Below are 25802 nucleotides of genomic sequence, written 5' to 3'. Positions count from 1 at the left end.
TCAACACTAGGTAAACACTGATAATTTGGAGACACTGACAACTGGAGGTACTCAAGTTCTTAGAAAGATAACTTATCCAGAGGATTATGCTAACCATTACAGGAGATATAAGATGAAAGAAGGGCCTTGTCCTCCAGGGAAGCATAATGTAATAGAAACACAGCACAGGGTATGACATCAGGAGACCTAAATTCCTGTCTAAAACCTTCTACTAGTACCCTAGCCAGTTTGACTCAGTAGATAAAGCATTGGCCCGAGGACTGAAGGGTCTTGACTTTGATTCCGGTCAAGGCAACATACCTTGGTTACAGGCTCCTGGGGCATGTACAGGAGGCGACACATCAATGTTTCTCTCTCTGTCTCTCTCCTTTCCTTCCACTCTATCTAAAATTCAATGGAAACATATCCTTGGGTGAGAATTAACAACAACAACAACATTTGCCACTGGTAATCTATGTGACCCTCATGAAGTCACGTCTTACATCTCATACACAGTCTTTACATGCCAAAGAGAAATATAAAAGGAACTTATATCATGAGGTTAAAACCTACCTAACAATAATAAAAGTAATAATAGTTGAGAAGAACGTGCCAGTGAACCAGAAAAGGTTTTTAAAAACATAATGGACAAAAAACAAACAAACAAAAAACCCCATAAAGGACTGTGGTTCCTAATCTAGGGAGGAGCCTGACCAGAACCAAACTGCCTCTTACTAAAGGATGCTCTGGACAAGCCTAGTGACAACTTTTGGGGTGGTGGCCCTCACTGGGGGAGGTTCCCTGTAGAAAGAGCAGCCAGCAGCTGGAAAGCAATGTAGGAATAATCTGGACTAGCAACACTTCACTCAAGTCATAGAGAGACTGAGCCCTGGACAGTAGTTAAAGCGTTAGCCTGTGCACTGGTCTCGGGTTCATTCCCGGGAAAGGGCATGTACCTGGGTTGCAGGTTGATCCAGGCCCCAGACCAGGGCTGCATTTGGGAGGCAACCAATTGATGCCCCCCCCTCTCCCTCCCTCCCGCTCCCCCATCCTCCCTTCAACTCTTTTTATAATCAATGGACTAGTGCAGCCATTATGGAAAACAGTATGGAGTTTCTTCACAAAATTAAATATGACCCAGTGATCCCACTCCTAGGAACATACCCTAAGAAACCCAAAACACCAATAAGAAAGAATGTATGCACCCCTATGTTCATAGCAATACAAGTTACAACAGCTAAGATCTGGAAACAGCCCAAGTGCCCATCAGTAGATGAGTGGATTAAAAAACTGTGGTACATTTATACCATGGAATACTATGCAGCAGTAAAAAAGGAACTCTCACCCTTTGAGACAGCATGGAGGGACCTGGAGAGTATTATGTTAAGTGAAATAAGCCAGGAAGAGAAAGACAAATACCATATGATCTCACTCATATGTGGAATCTAATGAACAAAATAAACTGATGAACAAAACAGATCCAGAGACATGGAAGCATGGAACAGACTGTTGAATCTGAGGGAAGGCAGGGGGGTGGGGTGAGAAGAGATCAACCAAAGAACTTGTATGCATATATACATAACCTATGGACATAGACAATAGGGTGGTGGTGGGGGGTGTTGCGGGCTAAAAGGGGTCAATGGGGCGGAAAGGGACATATGTAATACTTTCAACAATAAAAATTTAAAATAAAATAAAATGCATTAAAAATGAAAAAAATATTCTTGGGGGGAGAGAGAGAGAGAGAGAGAGAGAGAGAGAGAGAGAGAGAGAGAGATTGTGGCACCCTTTGTCAGCTGGTCTGGAGACTCGATGGCATTAACTTGTTTTTGCATCAGGGGCTGAACAGGAACAGAAAGGCCATCCCTCAAGGTTGGAGGTTGGAAAGGATCCCAGGGATTGTTTCTAGCAGGCTGGGTTGAGATTGCACAGGTGAAGGAAGGAAGATAGATGGCTGGGCGTGGTTGTCACAAAGCCACCGGAAATGAGTCTTCCTTTTCCGGTTGGGGCCCGGTCCACATACCGCGACCTTAAAATGGCGAGTCGGGGTACAGTCTCCGGGAGATAGAGGCATCGGATGGGAGACTGATCTTCCAAGTTCCCAGCGCTTCTGAGTCTTGGCGCTCCTCTCGCCAGGCGTCACACACTCCGGACCCGGCCTCTGCAGTGGCGCAGGCGCGGAGAGCTTTCTTCCCAGAGTAGCCCGGAGGCGTGGCGACTTCTGAGTCTAGTGAGGAAGAGGGAAGTGGTGTCCGCGGAGGCCAGAGCCGCGTGAAGGTAATCGAGAAGCCCGATTTTCCCTTTGTATTCGGTCTAGACAGCTCGAGAGATAAGGGCCGCACGTGCCAGTTGCAGCCTGCATGGTGGTGAGGGGGTGGGGGGTGCGGAGTGGTGAGGTGGGGGATGGGGGATGTAGCCGCCCCCAGTTCGTGGTGGCATCTTTGCCAAGCGGCGATCAACCTGAGTTCAGGCGGGACCTTTTCTCTGTGAAGCCCATATTCAGGCTCCTATTTCCACATCTAACCTCCGGAAGCGATCTCTTTGTACTCTATGTGCAAATATCACCCCGGGGTGCTGCTGGAGCACACTCGGAGGCTGCCCACGTGCACAGGGCTTATTGTCACCCTAGTGGTCGACGCGGAAGGTGTAGTGAATTAGTGGTGGGGGATGGGGCAGTGATGTCTACCACTGCACCCAGCGAAACTTTCAGGTTTCTGCTGGCTTATGGTCATATCCCTGGAAGAAGGGTCATTACAGCTTCTGCTGCTAAAAAATATAGGAGGTTGCCAGAAGGAGGAAGTGGGGGGGGAGAGGGGTCCTATTATAAGGTGACAGGAGATTTGACTTTGGGTGGTGGGCATATGGTCCTATATACAGATTTTGTAACTTAGTAATTGACACATGAAACCTATATGTTCATGTTGACTAATGTCACCCCAATAAAATTTAATACATACATACATAAATGTAAAAACCCAAAAAATCCACAAACAAATGAAATATATAGGAGGTGTCCCTGTACCTCCTCAGCCTGTATAGGCAGCAAAGACCCAACCATTTCTTTGAATACCGGTGGTATCCTTGAAATAAATTTGTTGCTCTTTTTGCTGGATCACGTCAGGGAAAATCAGACTTTCCAGGCTATCCTCAGCCTTTTTTAGAGATCTGTAATGACCCTAAGGAAATGGAAAGTCAGGAGAAGGGGTACCTTTACCAGACCCTTCCTGTCTCAAGAAATTTAACCATCACCATTTCTTTCCTTCTTTAACATCTGCCATTTAGATATCTTATAAACAAATGGAAGTTTTTCCAGTAAGTAAACAAGATATTGAGTACACAGGTACACAATTTGCACAGAGTCCTTTATAAGTTTTCCCCAAAAGTACCCACAAAAAATGTTGCGGGCATCTGGTTGCTTAGTCGAGGGATATTTGCTGAGAGGAATAAGGTTACTTTTTTCCTGAATACTTTCTTATCTTCCTGTCTCAGTTCTCCTGCCAGTGTTAATGTAATGGAAAGAAGACTATCAAATGTTTCATGAAGTAAAGATTTCAGTGTTCATAAGAGAATGAAGGGGCATAGAAGTTATTTTCCCCCTGACTAAAGACAAAAGATTGGAATGATCTGTTAAAATTTAGAAAAACTCAAATATGCCCTATTTGTGAAGATGGGATAGGAAGCACACATATTAAGTATTCAATAGTCTTAAAGCTCCTTTTAGCAAGTGGGTGCCAGTTTTATTCACCTACCAATTTGTTCCTTTGAGCAAAAGGTTTTCAATTGACATCTGTATCCTCTGAGCTGTTCTTTGTTTCAAAGTTGAGTAACAGAAAAGGACAGAAACATGTTACTCTGAAGTAATCTGCCATCATGAGTGTCCTAATTCTTGGCAGTTGATTTTAAGGAGGAAGCAGGACAGAACTTTTCTGTTCATTCTTCTCAGATAATTATAAATAGCAAATAAATATATATCATGTGGCTTTTATCTTGACTTCCACTTTTTCCTCTCCTCCCTCAGTGTCCTTGGGGAGAAGATCCATTCATTGGTTTTGTACCAAACCTGACAAGGCCTCAGTTGTCAAAGGTGGCACCAGGAGGATGTCACAAATAGGAGAAAAACTGTTCCAAGAGCAAATGATGATGAGACATCTGAAAGTGAACGCATGCTCATACCCACACGTGGAGTCTTTGTGGGAGACTAAGGAGTCTGTGAAAGAGAGCTCCAGTCAGAGTAAGAAATTCAGCCCACACATGGACAGTCTTGGTCTTGAGAGTGCTCGCCAGAAATTCCGGAGTTTCGGTTACCATGAAGCACCTGGACCCCTCGAGGCTGTCAACCAACTTCAGGAATTATGCCATCAGTGGCTAAAGCCAGAGATCCACTCAAAAGAACAGATCTTGGAACTGCTGGTGCTAGAGCAGTTCCTAATCATTCTGCCCAGAGATATTCAGAACTGGGTACAGAAGTATCATCCACAGAGCATCAAAGAGGCTGTGGCCCTAGTGGAACGCTTTCAGAGAGAACCTGGTGGAATAAGTAATGAGGTGAGAAAAAAGATTCCTCACACATACAATGAAATAGGATAAGAGTGGGTATGTTTATGGGTTGGGAGATTAATGGGGGAATGATTTTGGTTAGGTCACTCTTCCGTTGTTCCTTTAGGACAATTAGGTGAGATCTGAAATCACATATATGCAGCAATAGTCTACAGGTTTCAGAGCTCCTGGCAGTCTTTGCTGGCCTTAGCAAAAAGAAATGCATTTTGCCCTATTTAGGGCCAGTGCAAATTGAGTGTGGTGAGCCTAGTCTGGCATGGCGAAGGAGATAGGACTTGATTTCCTAGAAACAGAAATAAAAGGCAAGAACAAATTGGGAAAGGAGAGCAAATCGGGGGGCGGGGGAGGAGCAGACAGAACTTACAGATCAAAGGAGAGCGAGGGTAGCAAACAGAAGTATAAATCAAACAACTCTAGGGAGACTGCAGAGGAGGAGAAAAAAGTAGAATAAATGGGAAGCAAGGACATGGAAAGAAGAAAAATGCCAAAAGAGGAATGGAGAGAATCAAGATGCTGAAGGGTAGGCCCTCTGTAGTGGGAATACACATCTCTGGGCTAGGAAAAGAGCCCCCGGTACCCTGCCTTAGTGATCTAGCCTTGGCTTTGCTGGTGAGTGGAGGACCAAGGTATGCCCTGGGGAGATGGCAGCACACTTCCTTTCCTCAGGAGCCCACCTTGAGGAACACAGGGCAGGATATATTATTGTGTCTTACTACAACTGAATCCTGAAGAGGGAGGTTAGAGTTGAACTTTCCCCAGTTCCCCCCCCCCCATTCCATCCCCTTTCTCCACAAAATCCTTTCCTAGCCACGAGGGGATTAGAAAATCTGACAAAGAGGAAACCCCTTTTTTATTTAATGCCTTAGATAAGACTAAAATATAGAAATCCACTCAGGCAAGGCTTTAAGTCTAGGAAACAAGCCAGTGAAGGCAGCATGAGAACAGGCAGCCTGCACCCAGTCTGCTAGTAGCCTGAGCTGTGGCTGTATGTGGAGGGGTGGAGGTTAGCAGCAGCCACAGCTTTTTTTATTTCCCAGGTGATGTATATAGTTCTTTGTGAGAAAAGGGTAGCACAATCCCTTTACAGTTTTTTAGTACGTCCTTTGATGTCACACACTCCCTAAATCTGGGCTCTATTCTTGTTCATCCCTCCACCACACCCTAAAACTGCAAGTAAGTTCTGTGCTAATGAGGATGGGGATTATTTCTAGGTCACAGTCCATGACCTGGGAAAGGAGGCAGTGCTCTTGGGAGGAACAGCAGAGGTCCCAGGCTTTAAGTGGAAGCCAGCCGAGCCCCAAGCAATGGGTGTGTTCCAGAAAGAATGTTGGAATGCATACCAGGTACTACAAGAACAGCTGGGCTCGAAAACTCACACAGAAACACAGCCTGTATATGAAAGAGGTGAGGAGCTTCATAAAAATTCTCTTCTGGGAGCTGTGATAGTAATCGATTCAGCTAGAATATCATGGGAATTTTCCAGATGCCCAGCCATGCTAGCAGTTAGGATGTCTCTCATATGGGACTATAATAGGTCAATGGTGGGTGAAGGTGAGGAGCAGTAATATCCAATCCATGGAACCCTGGTATTCATATCATGGACCTTGTTCCTGAGAAATTTGAGAGAATATGGAATAGGGATTGGTGGGGTCATCTGACCCTTGTAAGTTAGAGGAGAAATTAGATCAGAAATGAGCAAAAGAGGAAGAGAATTGTGCACAAGGAAAAAATACTAATAGACAAAAACATTTCACATTTCCTGCCATACACTGGAGGACTTGAGTCCTTCATTTTCAAACACCTCTAATTCTTGCCTGGCCCAATGAACAAACTATTTTATGACAGGAAAAAATAGTGAATTTCCTTTAATAATTTATCTCGTGAAATCTGGGGAACCGGTTCTATGGAGTGGTGGATATTTGTTTCTTATTTACCATGAAAAGGCCACTTTTGGCATGACACACACAGTCATACACATGAAGGTGAACTATCTTTACTGAAGGTGTCCTGATATTCTATATTTTACAAATCAGCTCAGGATATTCATAAACAGAAAAGAGAAATTTTCTGGCTCCTTTCCACCCACAGCCGTGCCTGCTCAACAGATTCTAGCCTTTTCTGAGCAGAAAAGCACCCCAAACTGGAAGATGGCAACTGAGCTCGTCTTGTCTGAATCCCAGGTGAGCTGTGCATTCCAGATTTTTCAGGCAGCCTGAATGTGACCTTATCTATGCTTTTCTCTGCTGCCCAAGACCCACAGTGCCCAGCAGGTACCCTGAGCCTAGTTAGCCTCAGATGTCCTTTACACAGCTAGGCTTGGGACAGTGGGAATTGGGCACCTCCCAAGCTTGTTTACTGATCTCTTTTCTTTCTTTTCTGCCACTCACTTTTCCTCCCTAAATTTTATACACTTAATTTCAGTGACTGAATTCAGAAATAAGTGAGAGTACAACTTCTGTAGTGGCAAATACTGAACTAAAACCCATTCTCTTCTTTAGAGTTTGTTGACATTTGAAGATGTGGCTGTGCATTTTTCTGAAGAAGAGTGGAAATTACTGGCCCCTACTCAGAAGACCCTCTACAATGAAGTAATGCAGGAAAATTATGAGACTGTCATCTCTCTAGGTAAAAATTCTTCCTTTCCTTTGTATAGAAGTTGAATAATCTGTTATGTCCTCAGTTTATGGAAAATGCATTCCTATGAGAGAGTCCCTATGTTCCAATAGATGGTTGGTTCTCAATTTGGTGATGTGGGGAAAAAGAAAGGCATATCCAAATCACCTAGAGCAGCGGTTTTCAATCTTTTTCATCTCATGGCACACATAAACTAATTAATTACTAAAATTCTTCGGTACACCAAAAATATCTATTATATTTTTTGCCAATCTGACAAAAAAAATAGGTTTAAGTTTGATTCACTCACACCGGACAGCTATTGTTGTGTTGGCTGTTGTATTTTTTTTTTTAATTTGAAAATCTAAGGGAAAAGAGGTCAGTGCTCCTGACTACATAGTCAGGTACTGAATGTTTTAAAAAATTTTTGTGGCACACTAGTATGCCTCCTGTGGCACACCTGTTGAAAATTGCTGACCTAGAGAACTTTTTACAAATACAGATCCCACTTCTTTATTCTAAATAGAAATCTTAACCCATCATATCATACTTCCGCCCCACTCTGCAAATCTGTTACTCTCATATCTTTTCCATGTCAGGAAAGGGCATCATATATTTGGCCCCCTTTACCTTTTACTACCCACCCCACCCTCTTCCCTCTGGTAACCTGTTGTCTGTGAGTTTCAGTTTTATATCAACATATGAGTGAAATCATATGGTTCTTAGCTTTCTCTGACTTACATATTTCACTTAGTATGATATTCTCAACCCTCTTCCACTCTTATCATCCTAGTGTAAGCCACCATCATCTCTAACCAAGTCTACTTCAATAGCACTGAGTTCTCATTCCCCATATTGTTTTGATCGAACCTCCTTAGGTTTAGTTCTTAGCTTCCTCATTGCATATTCATCCTTAACCACAGTAGAGTATAAAGAAGATATTGAATTTAAGATTCTGCCCATTTAAACATTTGAAGTACATGAAAGTATAAAAGAATCCTTCACTCTTCCTGACAGTAATCTAGAATTAAGATGGTAGTTCGTGATCTCAAGGTTTTATTTTCAGAACATTATTGCATTCTAAATTTAAAGTGGAACAAGTGGAAGAACCATAGATCTAAGGCCCCTATAGTTCAAGGACAGTTTTCTACAGATAACTATATACATGGAAAGAGGAGAAATGTTCCTTGATAGGAGCCTTTACAGGGATTTTTAAGATTATGCTCCTGTATTTTTTATTGAACTTTTTATTGAGATTATTATAGATTCACATGCAGATTTAGAATGTAATACAGAGGATATCCATGTACACTTTTCCCAGTTTCCCTCAGTGATACCTTTTGCAAAAGTATCATATCACAACTAGAATATTGATGCTGATATAATTCACTGACCTTATTCATATTTCCTGTTTTACTTGTATTTGTTTATGTGTGTATATTTAGTTCTTCAGAGGTTTATTATATGTATAGGTTTGTGTATTTACTACCACAATCAAGATACTAAACAGTTGTATTAACACAAGGATTCCTCCTGTTACCCCTTTATAACCACACACACGTCCCTCCCACACCCCACCCCATCACCAACCCACGCCAACCACTAACCTGTTCTACATTTCTAAAATTTTGCAATTTCAATAATATATGAATGGAATGCAAACTGTGTAAACTTTTGGGATTCACTTTTTCATTCAGAATTATTCTATTCAGAATTATTTTCTGGAAGTTCATCAAGTTGTTGCATGTTTCAACAGTTTACTACTTTTTACTGCTGAATTATATTCCATAACATTGATATACTAGTCAGTGGTCAGCAAACTCATTAGTCAACAGAGCCAAATATCAACAGTACAACGATTGAAATTTCTTTTGAGAGCCAAATTTTTTAAATTTAAACTATATAGGTAGGTACACTGTTACTAACTTAATTAGGGTACTCCTAAGGCTTAGGAAGAGCCACACTCAAGGGGCCAAAGAGCCGCATGTGGCTCGTGAGCCGCAGTTTGCCAACCATAGTACTAGGTGAATGCTTTGTTTAACCATTCACCTACTGAAAGATATCTTTGCTGTCTTCAGTTTTTGGCTATTGGAAATAAAGCTGCCATGAACATTTATGTATGTGATTTTATGTAGAGATAAATTTTCTTTTCTCTGGGATAAATGCCTTAAGAGTGCATTTGCTGGTTCATTTGGTAATTGCATGTTTAATTTTATAAGAACTTACCAAATTGTTTTTCATAATGGCTGTAAAATTTTACCTTCTCACCAGCAATGGGTGAGTGATTCAGCTTCCCCACATCCTTGCCAGTGTTTAGTATTGACATCTTTTTAATTTATTTTTTGCCATTCTGTTAGGCATGTAGTGTTATCTCCTTGTGGTTTGGATTTGCATTTCCCTAATGGCTAATGATGTTTTATCTTTTTCATGTGCTGATTTGCCATCTCTATATTTTCTTTAGTGAAATGTCTTTTGCACATATTTTAACTTAATTGTTTTCAACTGTTGAGTTTTGAGAGTTCTGTATATGTTGTAGATTCTAGTGCTTTGTCAGATAATATGGTTGGTAAATGGTTTCTTCACGTCTCTATATTGTCTTCATCCTCTTCCCATGGGCTTCCACAGAGTGAAACCTTTTAATTTTGATGAGAACCAATTGTTTTTCATTTGTTTAAGGTAGCCATGGTCTTTAATAGAAGCCAGGTAAAGGGACAGAGATGCTGGGGTCGTGCAGGGGGCAATGTGCGGTCCAGACTTGCATCACTGGCGGCTAGCATAGGAAGTTCTTGTGGGATACAGCTGGAAGAGCTTGGCCTCCTGCGTGGGCTCGAAGCTGTGCTTCTCCAGGCACTAGGTATTGTCCCTAAAGTCCTTCTCGATGGCGGCCACCACCTCATGAAAGAGCTGCTCTGCCAGCCGTCAGGGGCCTGTGAGTGCCCGGTGCCCACTGGGGTGAGGTAGTTCACATAGGGCTTGAGCTTGAAGCTGGCCAGCTCGGGCACTTTCTCCTTGACCAGCCGGTGCTCTTTGAATGTGGCTCTTGTAGAAGGTGCACAGGGCCCCACTTGCTAGTCCACTTTTAAAAAAATATATATATTTTATTGATTTTTTTACAGAGAGGAAGAGATAGGGATAGAGAGCCAGAAACATCAATGAGAGAGAAACATTGATCAGCTGCCTCCTGCACACCCCCTACTGGGTATGTGCCTGCAACCAAGGTACATGCCCTTGACTGGAATCGAACTTGGGACCCTTTTGTCTGCAGGCCGACGCTCTATCCACTGAGCCAAACCAGTTAGGGCGCTAGTTCACTTGTTCATCGGGTTGGCACCGTGGACCACGCAGCACACTCCATAACTAGGAACCCCATGTTGCCGCTGCCAGACCTCATGCGGGGCCCGGGCCCTGGGCCCTCTGCAGCCGGCTCCCATTTTTCCTTTAATACAGTGGTTCTCAACCTTCCTAATGCCACGACCCTTTAATACAGTTCCTCATGTTGTGGTGACCCCCAATTTCATTGCTACAAATTGAACATAATTAAAGCATAGTGATTAATCACAAAAACAATATGTAATTATATATGTGTTTTCCAATGGTCCTAGGCGACCCCTGTGAAAGGGTCGTTCGACCCCCAAAGGGGTTGCGACCCACAGGTTGAGAACCGCTGCTTTAATAGATTGTGTTTTTGGTATCAAGGCTAGAACTCTGAATAACCCTAGATCCCTAAAATTTTCTCTTATGTTTTTTCTTAAAAGTTTTATGATTTTTAGACTCAAGACCATGATCCATTTTTAGTTACTATATAAAGTGTGACTTTTAGGTCAAGGCTCATTTTTTTTCCTTTGGTGGTCTAATTGATGCAGCCCCATTTGTTGAAAAGGCTATCCTTTACCATTGAATTGATTTTGTACTTTTGGCAAAGATCAGTTGGGCATATTTTTATGCATCTGTTCTGTTCCATTGAGCTATGTGAATTTTCATGCACTGGGCCTCTAGGAGCTATCCTATCTAATAATAGAGAAACATGGTAATTAACCGTAACTTCGCTACCCTTCCCATTGGCTAATCAGCAAGATATGCAAATTAACTGTCGGCCAAGATGGCGGCTGGCAGCCAGGCAGCTGAAGTGAACATGAACATGAGGATTGCTTACTCCAGTGATGGAGGAAGCCAACGTTCCCCGCCTGCTGCAGCTCAGCTCTGAGCTCCGGATGAAACAATGTTGCAATTATAGAACCTAAACAAACCCCAGAAACCTGCTTTCAGCCAGCAAGGCCTCAGAGCTTAGAGCGGCCAGTGATGGCAACAGAGTTTCAATTATAGAATCTAAACAAACCCAGGTCCCTGCTTTCAGCTGGCAACGGCCTCAGAGCTGGAGCGGGCTCTCAGCTCCAGTGACAGCTATAGAAGGTAAATAAATCCCAGAATAAAAAAGAAAAAAGAAAAAAGGAGAGGCTGGGAGCTTCAGTCGCCCACCAGCCTGAAAACAGCCCTCAGCCCCTCACTCAGACTGGCCAGGCACCCCAGTGGGGACCCCCACCCTGAAGGGGGTGTGACCAGCTGCAAACAGCCATCATCCCATCATCCAGGCTGGCCAGGCACCCCAGTGGGGACCCCCACCCTGAAGGGGGTGTGACCAGCTGCAAACAGCCATCATCCCCTCATCCAGACTGGCCAGACACCCAAGCGGGACCCTCACCCTGATCCGGGACACCCTTCAGGGCAAACCAGCCGGCCCCCACACATGCACCAGGCCTCTATCCTATATAGTAAACAGGTAATATGGAAACTGACCCTAACAGCAGAAGGACTGGGAATGACTGATCACTATGACACACACTGACCACCAGGGGGCAGACGCTCAATGCAGAAGCTGCCCTCTGGTGGTCAGGGTGCTCTCATGTGGGAGGAGTTCTGCTCAGCCACAAGCCAGGCTGATGGCTGCCAGTACAGCAGTGGTGGTGGGAGCCTCTCCTGCCTCCTCAGCAGCGCTAAGGATGTCCGACTGCAGTTTAGGCCTGCTCCCCGCTGGCAAGTGGACATCCCCCAAGGGCTGCCGGGATGCCAGAGGGATGTCTGATTGCCAGCTTAGGCCCAATCCCCTGGGGAGCGGGCCTAAGCCAGCAGGTGGTCATCCCCTGAGGGGTCCCAGACTGCGAGAGGGCACAGGCCGGGCTGAGGGACCCCCCATTCCCCCTGGGTGCACAAATTTTTTGCACCGGGCCTCTAGTATACTATATAAGCCTTAATATCTATCAAGTATAAGTGATTCTTCCCACTTTATACTTTTTTGTCAAGATAAAATTTTATTTTAGATATTCTAGGACCTGTGCCTTTCCACATAAATTTTGGAGTAAGCTTATCTACACTAATAAAAGACAAACATGCAAATTTACTGTACCTTTGCTACGCCTTAAGCCACACCCCCAGCCAATCAGAGCGACTATATGCAAATTAACCCAACCAAGATGGCAGCTGGCAGCCACAGTGCTGGAGCAAGCAGGAGGCTTGGTTGCCCCAATGATGGAGGAAGCCAAGCTTCCTGCTTGCCGCGGCCTGGCTCTGAGCTTCACTCAAAGCAACACAGTTTCAATTATAGAAGATAAATAAATCCCAGATACCTACTTTTAGCCGGCCATGGCCACGGAGCTGGAGCAAGCAGGAGGTTTCCCTCCCGCCCGCCCTGGCCTGCTCTGAGCTCCTCTCAAATCTACAAAGTTTTAATTATAGAAGGTAAATAAATCCCAGAATTAAAAAAAAAGAAGAAGAAGGAGAGGCTGGGAGCTTTCATCACAGGGCTTGGCCAGCCTGAAAACGGCCCTCAGCCCCTCACCCAGACTGGCCAGGAACCCCAGTGGGGACACCCCACCCTAAAGGGCGTGTGACCAGCCTGAAAACAGCCATCAGCCAGTCACCCAGGCTGGCCAAACCTCCATGGAGTGAGGGTCCCCACGGGGGGGGGGGCTTGACCAGTCTGCAAATAGCCATCAGCCCCTCACCCAGGCTGGCCAGGCACCCTAGTGGAGACCCCCACCCTGAAGGTGGTATGACCAGCCTGCAAACAGCCATCATCCCCTCACCCAGGCTGGCCAGGCACCCCAGTGGGGACCCCCACCCTGATCCGGGACACCCTTCAGGGCAAGCCAGCCGGCCCCCACCATGCACCAGGTCTCTATCCTATATAATAAAAGGGTAATATGAAAACTGACCCTAACAGCAGAACAACTGGGAATGACTGGTCGTTATGACACACACTGACCACCAGGGGGCAGACGCTCAATGCAGGAGCTGCCCCCTGGTGGTCAGTGTGCTTCCACAGGGGGAGCTCTGCTCAGCCACAAGCCAGGCTGATGGCTTCCAGTACAGCGGTGGTGGCGTGAGCTTCTCCCGCCTCCTCAGCAGCGCTAAGGATGTCCAACTGCAGCTTAGGCCTGCTCCCCACTGACAAGTGGACATCCCCCGAGGGCTTCCAGGCTGCCAAAGGGATGTCTGACTGCCAGCATGGGCCTGATCCCCTAGGGAGTGGGCCTAAGCCAGCAGGTGGACATCCTCTGAGGGGTCCCAGACTGCAAGAAGGCATGGGCTGGGCTGAGGGACCCTCCCCCCCCCCAATGCACAAATTTTTGTGCACCGGGCCTCTAGTCTATATATATAAAAGGCTAATATGCAAATTGTCCCCTTGGGAGTTCGACCACTTCCTATGATGTGCGCTAACCACCATGGGGGGTGGCACAGAATGAAGGAAGGCCCCGGCAGGCAGCTGGCAACCTAGGAAGGAAGGCTCTGGCCAGGCCTGGGGACCCTACCAATGCATGAATTTTGTGCACTGAGGCTCTATGTCTATAAGAAACTATGTTGAGATTTTGCTAGAAATCACATTAAACTTATATATTACTTTGAAGAAGATAGATATCTTTACTATGGTGATCTTTCCAATCAGCCAACAAAGTATGTCTTTCTATATAGGTCTTCTGTGATTTCTTTCAACTTTTTGTAATTTTCACTATAAATATCCTCTACATGTTTTGTTAAGTATATGTGAAAGCATTTCATTTTCATTGGAGCAATTATAAATGGTAATACTTTTAATTTTGGCTTCAACATGGTCAATGTTTTTATTTAATAATGCCATTGATTTTGTTTTGGTCATGTATCCTGTGACCCTACTGAAATCACTTCCTAGTTCTAGGAGGGGTTTGTTTGTTTGGTTTTTTTTTGTTTTGTTTTGTTTTTTAAATATATTTTATTGATTTTTCACAGAGAGGAAGGGAGAGAGATTTTGATTCCTTGAGATTTTTCCATGTAGACAATCACATAATATGCAATTCCTTTTATTACTTTCTTGTCTTTTCCATTTTTTGATAATTTTTATTTTTCAATTACAATTGACATACATTGTTATATTAGTTTCAGGTATACTCCTCAGGGATTAGACATTACATAACTAACTAAGTGATCATCCCAATAAATATAGTACCAATCTGTTACCATGCATTTTTATTAGAATACTAGAGGCCCAGTGCACAAAATTCAGGCACAGGGGGTGGGGTGGCGGTGCGGGGCTCCCCTCAGCCCAGCCTGTACCCTCTCCAATCCAGGACCCCTCGGGGGATGTCCAACAGCCAATTTTGGCCCGATCCCAGATCGGGACTAAACCAGCAGTCAGAGATCCCTTTCACAATCTGGGACCATGGTTCCTAACTGCTCGCCTGCCTGATCGCCCCTAACTGCACTCCCATGCCAACCTAGTCGCCCCCAATTGCCCCCCCTGCTGGCCTAGTTGCCCCATGCAGCCTGCTGTTCAGTCATTTGGTTGTCCCTCCCTAAGCCCCCTGCCGGCCAGGTCACACCAAGCAGCCTGCTGTTCGGTCATTACTGTTACTGTGACAGCATCCCGGACAATTTCCATATTCTGCTATTATTAATATAGACTAGAGGCCCGGTGCACAAAAATTTGTGCACTGGTGGGAGAAGGGTGTAGGGGGGTGTCCCTCAGCCCCACTTGTGCCCTCTCACAGTCTTGGGCCCCTCGGGAGATAACCACCTACTGGTTTAGGCCCACTCCCTGGGTGGCAGATGGCAGGCCCGATCCCTCGGTGTCTGCCCTGCCTCCCCGGGTCACACACACAGCAGGGCTGATCCGGGAATTGGGGCGCCACCCCAGGTCGGGTTGCACACGGGACCCCTGGGTGGGCCATCGGATCACTGCTGCCCCACCTGGCTGCCCTCGGTTGGGTCACACACAGATGCCCGCCACCCCGGGTTGCAGATAGCAGGCCCGGATGGTGGCAGGGCAGGCGGGATGGCGCTTCCCCGCCTGCCTGCAGTATGCAAATTAGCCGCCATCTTTGTTGGCAGTTAATTTGCATATCATGCTGATTAGCCAATGGGAGGCATAGTGAAGGTATGGTCAATTACCATGTTTGTCTATTATTAGATAGGACTAGAGGCCTGGTACACAACATTTGTGAAAGTGGGGAGGCTCCCCTTAGCCAAGCCTGCACCCTCTCCAGTCAGTGACCCCTCAGGGAATGTCCAACTGCTGGTTTAGGCCCAATCCCAGGGATTGGGCCTAAACCGGCAGTGAGATAACCCTCTCACAATCTGAGACCACTGGCTTCTAACTGCTCGCCTGCCTGCCTGATCGCCCCTAACTGCCCCCCTGCCAGCCTGATCACCCCTAACTGCCTCTGCTTGATGTCCTGATTGCCCCTAACTGCCCCCTCTGCTGGCCTTGTCACCCCTAACTGCACCCCCCCGGTGGCCTGGTCGCTGCCAACTGCCCCCCCCCCCCCGCCAGCCTGTTTGCCCCTTACTGTCCCCCTGCTGGCCTGGTTGCCCCCAACTGCACCCCCTGCCGGCCTAGTTGTCCCTTACTGACCCCCTTGCCAGGCTGGTCACCCCCAACTGCCCCCCTCTGCTAGCCTTGTTGCCCCTAACTGCCCCCTCTGCAGGCCTGGTTGCCCCCAACTGCCATCCTGATCACCCCTAACTGCCCCCTCTGCTGGCCTAGTTGCCCCTTACTGCCCCTCCCCCCCCCCCGCTGGCCTGGTCACCCCCAACTTCCCCCCACTGCCAGCCTGGTTGTCCCTCACTGTCCCCTCCCTGCCGGCCTGGTCACCCCTCCCTGTCCCCCCTGCTGGCCTGGTTGCCCCCAACTGCCCCCCCTCGACAGCCTGGTTGCCCCCAACTGGGTTCCCCTGCCAGGCTGGTCACCCCCAACTACCCTCCCCCCCCCCACTGGCCTGGTCGCCCCACACAGCCTGCTGTTCAGTCATTTGGTCAACCCTCACTAATTCCCCTGCCGGCCTGGTTGCCCCATTCAACCTGCTGTTCAGTCATTTGGTCGTCCCTCACTAACCCCCGTGCTGGCCTGGTTGTTCCAAGCATCCTGCTGTTCAGTTGTTTGGTCGTCCCTCACTAACCCCCCTGCTGGCCTTGTTGCCCCAGGCAACTTGATGGTCGTTACTGTTACTGTGACGGCGTCCTGGACAGTTTGCATATTCCTCTATTATTAGTATAGATTATTGACTATATTCCCTGTGCTGTACTTTACATCTCCATGACTATTCCGTAACAACCAATTTGTACTACTTTATTTTTTAAATATATTTTTACTAGAGGCCCGGTGCACAAAAATTTGTGCACTCGGGGGGGTACCTCAGCCCAGCCTGTGCCCTCTCGCAGTCTGGGACCCCTCGGGAGATAACAACCTGCTGGCTTAGGCCTGCTCCCGGGTGGCAGAGGGCAGGCCCAATCTCTAGGTGCAGCCCCTGGTCGGTCTCAGAGCAGGGCCGATTGGGGAGTTGAGGCGCTGCCCCCTGTCATGCACAGAGCAGGGCGGATCAGGGGGTTGAGGTGCTGCCACTGTCACACTCAGGGCAGGGCCGATGGGGAGGTTATGGCTCTACCCTATCACACACAGAGCAGGGCCCGTGGAGGGGGGTTTGGGGTGCCGCCACTCTCACACTCAGGGCAGGGCCGATGGGGAGGTTATGGCTCTACACCGTCACACACAGAGCAGGGCCCGTGGGGTGGGGGGGTTGGGGCGCCGCACCCTGTCACACACAGAGCAGGGCCGATCAGGGGGTTGGGGAGCTCCCCCCTATCAGGCACAGAGCAGGGCTGATCAGGGGGTTGGGGCGCCTTCCCCAGTCACAAACAGAGCAGGGCGGATAGGGAGGTTGTGGCCCCGCCCCCTGTCACACACAGAGCCACAGGGCAATCAGGGGGTTTGGGCGCTGCCCCCTGTCACACTGATCCCGGTGCCGGGAGGCCTCTCAGCTCCGCTGATCCTGGTGCTGGGAGGCATATTACCCTTTTACTATATAGGATAGAGGCCTGTTGCACGGGTGGGGGCCGGCTGGTTTGCCCTGAAGGGTGTCCTGTATCAGGGTGGGGGTCCCCACTGGGGTGCCTGGCCAGCCTGGGTGAGGGGATGATGGCTGTTTGTAGCTGGTCACACACCCTTCAGGGTGGGGGTCCCCACTGGGGTGCCTGGCCAGGCTGGGTGAGGGGCTGAGGGCTGTTTTCAGGCTGGCGGGTGACTGAAGCTCCCAACTGCTCCTTTTTTTCTTTTTTTTATTCTGGGCCAGCTTTAGCTCTGGCTCCAGCTCTTTGGCCTCTGCTGCTGAAAGCTGGTATCTGGTTTGTTTGGGTTCTATAATCGAAACTCTGTATCAACTCCAGCTCTGAGGTCCCGGCCAGCTGAAAGCAGGTTTCTGGGGTTTTGTTTAGCTTCTATATTTGTAACAATGTTTCAAACTGCAAGCTCAGAGGCCGGCAAGGCATGTGGGGAACGTTGGTTTCCTCCGTCACTGAAGCAAGCAAGCCTCATGTTAGTTTCAAGCTGCCTGGCTGCCGGCCGCCATCTTGGCTGGCAGTTAATTTGCATATCTCGCTGATTAGCCAATGGGAAGGGTAGCGGATGTACGCTAATTACCATGTTTCTCTTTTATTAGATAGGATTGGTTTCAAAGAGGAAGGGAGAGGGAGAGAGATAGAAACATCAATGATGAGAGAGAATCATTGATCAGTTGCCTCCTGCATGCCCTCCACTGGGGATCAAGCCCTCAACCTGGGCATGTGCCCTTGACCGGAATTGAACCTGGGACCTTTCAGTCTTCAGGCTGATGCTTTATCCACTGAGCCAAACTGGTTAGGACCCAATTTGTACTTCTTAATCCCTTCACCTTTTTTACCCATCTCTCAACCCTCCTCCCATCTGACAACCATCAAAATGTTCTCTATCTATGAGTCTGTTTCTGTTCTGTTTCTTCATTTATTTTGTTTTTTAGATTCATCATAGATACATATTGCCGTTTTATTGTTCATATTTTTTCTTTCTTTCTTATTCTTAAAGAAGATCCTTTACCATCTATCCTATATAATAAAAGGCTAATATGCAAATCGACCAAACAGTGGAATGACCAGTCGCTATGATGCACACTCACCACCAGGGGGCGGACGCTCAATGCAGGAGTTGCCCCCTTGTGGTCAGTGCACTCCCACAGCAGGAGCGCCGCTTAGCCAGAAGCCGGGCTCATAGCTGGCGAGCGCAGCAGCCTCTCTTGCCTCCGTGGCAGCACTAAGGACCCTTGGGAGATGTCTGACTACCAGCTTAGGCCTGTTCTGTGGTGAGTGGGCCTAAGCCGGCAGTCAGACATCCCCCAAGGGATCCCCGACTGCAAGACGGCACAGGCCAGGCTGAGAGACTCCCCCCCTCCCCAGTGTATGAATGTCATGTCCAGGCCTCTAGTGTGTGTGTGTGTGTGTGTGTGTGTGTGTGTGTGTGTGTGTGTGTGTGTGTGTAATATGCAAAGTGTCCCCTCGGGAGTTTAACTGTGCGACCGGGAGTTTGATCATTCACTATGTGCTGACCACCAGGGGGCAGCAGCGGGGCACTGGAGGAGTGAAGGAAGGAGGAGGCAGGGAGGTGGGGGGAACTGCCCAGTGGCGGCGTGCAGGTGGCGAGGGAAGGAGGCAGGGAGGCGAGGGAACCGTGCGGGTGGCGAGGGAAGGAGGCAGGGAGGCGAGGGAACCATGCGGTGGCGACGTGTGGGTGGTGAGGGAAGGAGGAATTGGGGAACCTGATCAACCCTGATCACTGGCCAGGCCTACAGACCCTACCTGTGCACCAATTTCGTGCACCAGGCCTCTAATTTCATATAATGCTTGTTTGGTGGTGATGAATGATGGTTGTTCTGTAGTTTAGTTATATCTTTTATGTGTTTGTGCGATGAGGCGAGTACTGCATTTACCTAAAGGCCATCTTGCCCAGAAGTCACCTTTTATTCTTATTGTAGTAGTCCCAACTTCCAATACTATGCTGAATAAGAGTGATAAGAGTACACATCCTTGCCTTGTTTCCAATCTCCATGAAAACATTGTCTTTCACCATTATCTTTGAAGTTAGCACATTGTATGTGGGAAACGTATTTATACGTTTTACTTATACGTTTTAGGTTGACTGGTAGTAGAGCGCGGGACATGTATTAATACGTTTTTTATAGACTAGCGGTAGAATGCGGGTAATGTATACATACGTAAAATAAAGTTATCGTAATTTTACTGAACGTTGCCATTTGTGCAAAAAATTAGCAAAAATGGCCCGCGCCACCTGTTAGTGCGCGATAAAAACTACCCGCAAACAATGTGTTAGTATAGGGATATTTGGTGATAGTCTTTATCAAGTCTATACCAGTATAACTTCTATGTTTCTTACTATTTTATAATAAACTAGAAGCCCGGTGCACGAAATTCATGCACTGGGGTGGTATCCCTCAGCCCAGCCTGCACCCCCTCCACTCTGGGACCTCTCAGGGGATGTCCGACTGCCGGCAAGGGGATGTCCGACTGCCGGCAGTCAGACATCCCTCTCACAGTCCGGGACTGCTGGCTCCCAACCGCTCACCTGCCTGACTGCCCCTAACCACTTCTCCCTGCCAGCCTGATTGATGCCTAACTGCTCCTCTGCTGACCTGATCGCCCCCAACTGCCCTCCCCTACAGGCCTGGTTCCCCCCCCCCCAAGTGCCCTCCCTTGCTGGTCTGGTTGCCCCCAACTTCCCTCTCCTGCTGGCCTGGTCACCCCTAACTGCCCTCCCCTGCCATCCTGGATGCTCCCAAATGCCCTCCTTTGCCGGCCTGGTCCCCCCCAACTACCCTCCCCTGCCAGCCCAGTCGCCCCCAACTGCCCTCCTGTGCTGGCCTGGTTGCCCCTAATTGCCCTCCCCTGCAGGCCTGGTCCCCCCCCAACTGCCCTCCCCTACTGGCCTGGTCCCCCCCCCTGCAGGCCTGGTTGCCTCCAACTGTCCTCCCCTGCCGGCCATCTTGTGGTGGCCATCTTGTGTGGGGGTGTGAATTTGCATATTACCTCTTTATTATATAGAATGGATGTGGAATTTATCAAATACTTTTCTGTGTAAGTTGATAGGGTTATGATCTTTCAAAGCTCATTGATTTGGTGAGTTGTATTGATCAATTTCATATATTGAACCAGCTTAGCATAGCTGCAGTAAATCTGGCTTGATTATAGTATATAATGCTTAAATATTGTTATATTCAGTCTACCAATATTTTGGTCCTCACCAAATATTGCATTTAAGTTCATGGGAGATTTAGTTAGTCTATAGTCTTTTTTTAGTGTACTGTTCTTATATGATTTTTCTATCAGGGTAATACTGGCCTTATTTTTATTTTTTTTAATTTATTATATGTATTTTATTTTGATCTGTCATTGATGATTGTGAATTTGGTTGACACTTCTATTTTAGAGAATGAGCAAATAGCAATATTAAAATATTTCTTCTAATTAATTTCCTTTCAATGTGCACAAATTCTTGCACCAGGCCAGTAGTGTTTTCATATGTCTCTTGCCCTTCTGTAGGTCCTCTTTCAGAAAGTATGTATTGCCGGTTTGGCTCAGTGGATAGAATATCGGCCTGCGGATTGAAGGGTCCCAGGTTCGATTCTGGTCAAGGGCATGTACCTTGGTTGCGGGCACATCCCCCGTGGGGGGTGTGCAGGAGGCAGCTGATTGATGTTTCTCTCTCATCGATGTTTCTAACTCTCTACCCCTCTCCCTTCTTCTCTGTAAAAAATCAATAAAATATATATTTTTTATAAAAGTGTGTATTGAGTTCCTGTGCTCATTTTTTGATTGGATTGTTTATCTTTTGTTAAGTTGTATGAGTTCCCTGTAAATTTTAGAGATTAAACCCTTATTGGAGATAACATTGGCAAATAGGTTCTCCCATGCAGTGGGCTTTCTTGTTGTTTTGTTGATGGTTTCTTTTGCTGTGCAGAAGCTTTTTATTTTGATGTAGTCCCATTTGTCTATTTTCTCCTTAGTTTAGTTTCCATTGCCTTAGGCGAGTGGTCGGCAAAGTCATTAGTCAGCAGAGCCAAATATCAACAGTACAACGATTGAAATTTCTTTTGAGAGCCAAATTTTTTAAACTTAAACTATATAGTTTGGTACATTGTTATTAACTTAATTAGGGTACTCCTAAGCTGGCCTTTGCTAAAATAATAATAAAGCCACCAACACAAAAGAATTACAATTCTTAAATTGATGACAAAAATACCTGTAGGATTTGCAGCTGGTTGGAAAAATACAGGTAACTTTATGCTTCGAGTAGATACTTTGGTCACCCGCACGCGATTTGCGGACGCGACCAGCACTAACCACTGCACAATGAGGCTGCTGACTGACTGGCTCACTCAACTCATGCATGAATCGCGTTCACCTCCCCCGCGCTGCATATCCTGTGGCCCGCCTGCGCCAGGTCTCCTGTCGCCCAACCAACCGACACCCTCCACTTCTTCTAACGCCACTTTTTCAAAATAGACTCGCCCAGGCCGAAAACCGACTTCTGTGCATGGGCCATGAAGTTTCAATCGCACTGTACGTGCGCGCCCGCATGTGGTATTTTGTGGAAGAGCCACACTCAATGGGCCAAAGAGCTGCATGTGGCTCATGAGCCGCAGTTTGCCGACCACTGCCTTAGGCGTTGTATCAGTATAGATATTGCTTCTTGTAAGATTTTTATGGTTTCCCATCTTATGTTTAAGTCCTTTATCCATATTGAGTTTATTTTTGTGTATGGTGTAAGTTGGTGGTCTAGTTTCATTTTTTTTTTTTTGCATTTATCTGTCCAATTTTCCCAACACCATTTATTTGAGACTATCTTGACTCCATTGTATACTCTTGCCTCCTTTGTCAAATATTAATTGAGCATATTGGCCTGGGTCAATTTCTGGGTTCTGTTCTGTTCCATTGGTCTATATGTCTGTCCTTGTGCCAGTACCAGGCAATTTTGAAGACAGTGGCTTTGTAATATAGCTTGCTTTCTGGTATTGTGATCCCTCCAATTTTGTTATTCTTTTTCAAGATTGCTGTAGCTATTCGGGGTCTTTTTTTATTCCAGATGAATGTTTGGAGTGTTTGTTCTTGGTCTGTGAAATATTCCATTGGTATCTTAATGGGGATTGCATTAAATCTATAGATTGCTTTGAGTAGTATGGTCATTTTAATGATGAAAGAACTTTGTTTGATTGTGATTTCTGCTCTGATATTTATTATTTGCTTTCTTCAACTTGATTTGGGTTTATTTTGCTTTTTTTTTTAGTTTCTTGGGGAAGAAAATTAGATTATTGATTTGAGACCTTTTCCCTTTTCTATTGTAAGCATTTTGGCTGTACATTTTCCTCCAAGCACTTCTTTAGCTTCATTCCACATATTTTGATAAGTTGTAATTTCATTTTCATTCAACTATGTATTTTTTTTTATTCCTCACCCAAGTATATTTTTTCCATTGATTTTCTAGAGAGAGTGGAATGGGGGGGGGGGGCAGAGAGAGAGGGAGAGGGAGAAAGAGAGAGAGAAAAAGAAAGAGAACATTGATGTGAGAGAGACACATAGATTGGCTGCCTTCTGCACGAGGCCAGGGATAGAACCTGCAGCCCAGGTACATACCCTTGACCAGGAATCGAACCTGAGATCCTTCGGTGTGCGGACCAATGCTCCAACCACTGAACCATACTGGCCAGGGCTCAAATATGTATTTTTACATTTCTTTCGAGACTTTCTCTTTAAACTATGGACTATTTAGAAGTATTGTTTAATTTCATTTATTTTTTAGATTTGTGGTCTTAGATTTTGTTTTTTGAATTCTTGTCTGATTTCATTTTTATCAGATTGCCTTTTCTTTTTTTTTCTTTTTTTTTAATATATTTTATTGATTTTTTACAGAGAGGAAGGGAGAGAGATAGAGAGTTAGAAACATCGATGAGAGAGAAACATCGATCAGCTCCCTCCTGCACATCTCCTACTGGGGATGTGCCCGCAACCCAGGTACATGCCTTTGACCGGAATCGAACCTGGGACCTTTCAGTCTGCAGGCCGACGCTCTATCCACTGAGCCAAACCGGTTTTGGCATATTGCCTTTTGTTAAGTTATGAATTTTTTTGTTCTCAGTCTGATGGGTGATTTTTATTGTGTCCTCATTTTATCTATTATGTTAGGTGAGTCTGGGTCCTATTTAAATAATTTAATGGCAGTCACCATGTTTTAGTTTATCACATAGGTTCTTTCCTACTTTTATGGGATATGCTCCAGTGACAATTTTAATTTTCAGAGACTGTTTGTCATTTCCTTGGTTTATGTGGCACTGATAGGGCTCCCATGTGTCCCTCCTGGTGCTCCCTGAGGGTAAGGAAGGTATTTACCTAGGCCAGAGTATCTCTCATTGGGAATTGGGAGTCTCAGATCCACAGGGATGAATAGGCTTCCTGGGCCAGGCCACTTGTGCCTAGGCATCTTGCTAGTTCTGCCTGCCGATTTGATGTTTTGTAATGGATTCTTATGTTGTCAGAAGGTTTTCCATTAAGACTGGGGAAGGAAGAAGCCTGTTCAGGAAGCCTTCTGTTTGTAGGTTGAGAGTTAAAAAACATTAGATCTGGGTTTCCTTCTGTTGGGTGTGGGCATGTAAGAAACCTTGCTATGTTATTCTCCTAGTCCTGGGGTCCCAAAGTATTTTCCCTTCTTTTTACCACTTTTTAAAATTCTCTGTTGGTCCCTGGCTGGCATGGCTCAGTTGTTTGGGTGTCATCCCATGCACTAAATGTTGCCAGTTTGATTCCTGGTCAGGGCACATGCCCTGGTTACACGCTCAATCCAAGTAGGGGGCATGCAGGCGGCAGCCAGTTGATGTTCAGCTCTCACATCTGTGTTTCTCTCTCCTTCTTGTCTCTCAAAATCAATTTTTTAAAATCTTTTTTAAATGTTATTAAAATTCTCTGTCAGTTCTGTCTTAGATTCTTTAATTGGTTTGTTGTTGGGCCTAGCAGGGAGGATCAGGGAGAAATAGGTCTATGCAGTATTGTCTGGATTGGACTAAAAACCACTTGTTCCTGTATTTTTTTAAATCATTGATTTTATTTAAGCTCCATTCCTAGTTTTGTTGTTCTGGGACACAGATGGCTGATCCTTCTGTTTATTCCAACAGGGTTAAAGCTCAAAGATGACACTGGAAATGACCCACCTATATCTACTTCTACATTAGAAATACAAACATCAGGATGCAAAGTATTAAGAAAGGCCAGAATGAAAGTTGCCCAGAAAACAACAGACAAAGAAAATCATGGTGGTACACATAAGGTACGGAAACGGCCTCGAGCTTGTCTGGTGAAGAAGAGAAAGAAACTTTCAACTTGTAAACAAGAGCTTCCAAAACATATGGATCTTCACGGGAAAGGCCATGCAGGAGAGAAACCTTTTAAATGTCAGGAATGTGGGAAAGGCTTCAGAGTCAGCTCTGACCTAATTAAGCATCAGAGAATTCACACTGAAGAGAAACCCTATAAATGTCAACAGTGTGATAAGAGGTTTAGATGGAGTTCAGATTTAAATAAGCACTTAATGGCACATCAAGGAATAAAACCATATAGATGCTCATGGTGTGGGAAAAGCTTTAGCCATAACACAAATCTACACACACACCTAAGAATTCACACAGGAGAGAAGCCCTTTAAATGTCATGAATGTGGAAAGAGATTCATTCAGAACTCACACCTTATTAAACACCAAAGAACCCACACAGGTGAGCAGCCTTATTCCTGTAGCATATGTAGGAGAAACTTCAGCAGGCGGTCAAGCCTTCTTAGACACCAAAAGCTCCATGGGAGAAGGGAATCATGTCCAGAATCTCCAGTCTGAAGAAAGTCACCATATGGAGCTCGACTCTAGAGGCAATAAAAGATTACAAAGTCATGAGGCACCTAGGATTCTATCATTAACAGAAAATTTGGGAGGGGTACATGTCATGCTTCACATAAAGGAATCTAAGTTGTCTCTCTTATTCAGCATTGTGTCTTTAGTGCCTAGCACAAAACTGATAACATAATGGGTACTTTTTAAATAAAAGAATGAAAATATAGCAATCATATGTCTATAGTTATCTATCTATCTATCTATCTATCTATCACCTTCCCAACCCTATGTGATTTAAATTCTTCAGGTAGGTATCAGGTCCTCAGCTAATGTATCATTCTCAGGAGAGGTGGAAAGTAAGAATATTCAGGTTCTCTGAAGGGAGCTCAGAGAGTATTACTACGTTAGACTTCCTAGGGCTATTATTCTTTGTGGATGA

At 45.9% G+C, this 25802-nt stretch overlaps 1 protein-coding gene across 5 annotated transcripts; it reads left to right on the top strand.

Annotated features, from left to right (window-relative positions):
* The first annotated feature begins 1964 nt into the window (after positions 1–1964).
* ZNF75D (zinc finger protein 75D) lies at positions 1965–25593 on the top strand. Of its 5 annotated transcripts, XM_059680396.1 has the most exons (6): positions 1965–2256; positions 3998–4524; positions 5748–5940; positions 6625–6716; positions 7035–7161; positions 24660–25593. In XM_059680396.1, exons 2-6 carry the CDS (start codon positions 4078–4080, stop codon positions 25367–25369), a joined length of 1569 nt encoding a protein of 522 aa, XP_059536379.1. In that variant the 5' UTR covers positions 1965–2256; positions 3998–4077; the 3' UTR covers positions 25370–25593. The 5 variants fall into 5 exon arrangements, with proteins under 5 accessions (XP_059536379.1, XP_059536380.1, XP_059536383.1 ...); XM_059680397.1 differs by lacking the exons at positions 5748–5940; positions 6625–6716 and having other exon boundaries at positions 1966–2256; XM_059680398.1 differs by lacking the exons at positions 1965–2256; positions 6625–6716 and having other exon boundaries at positions 4387–4524.
* The last annotated feature ends 209 nt before the right edge of the window (positions 25594–25802 follow it).

Source organism: Myotis daubentonii, chromosome X, assembly GCF_963259705.1.
Source record: "Myotis daubentonii chromosome X, mMyoDau2.1, whole genome shotgun sequence".
Taxonomy (NCBI): domain Eukaryota; kingdom Metazoa; phylum Chordata; class Mammalia; order Chiroptera; family Vespertilionidae; genus Myotis; species Myotis daubentonii.
The sequence above is the reverse complement of the archived record's forward strand: the minus strand, read 5'-3'. Positions and strand labels throughout refer to the sequence as shown.

Bases quoted from the DNA above. Each gene is read 5' to 3' on its own strand.
- ZNF75D (XM_059680396.1), top strand. From the start codon at position 4,078: ATGTCACAAATAGGAGAAAAACTGTTCCAAGAGCAAATGATGATGAGA. The intron at 6,717-7,034 runs GTGAGCTGTGCA...TCTCTTCTTTAG, and splicing joins TCGTCTTGTCTGAATCCCAG to AGTTTGTTGACATTTGAAGA. The intron at 7,162-24,659 runs GTAAAAATTCTT...TTATTCCAACAG, and splicing joins TGAGACTGTCATCTCTCTAG to GGTTAAAGCTCAAAGATGAC.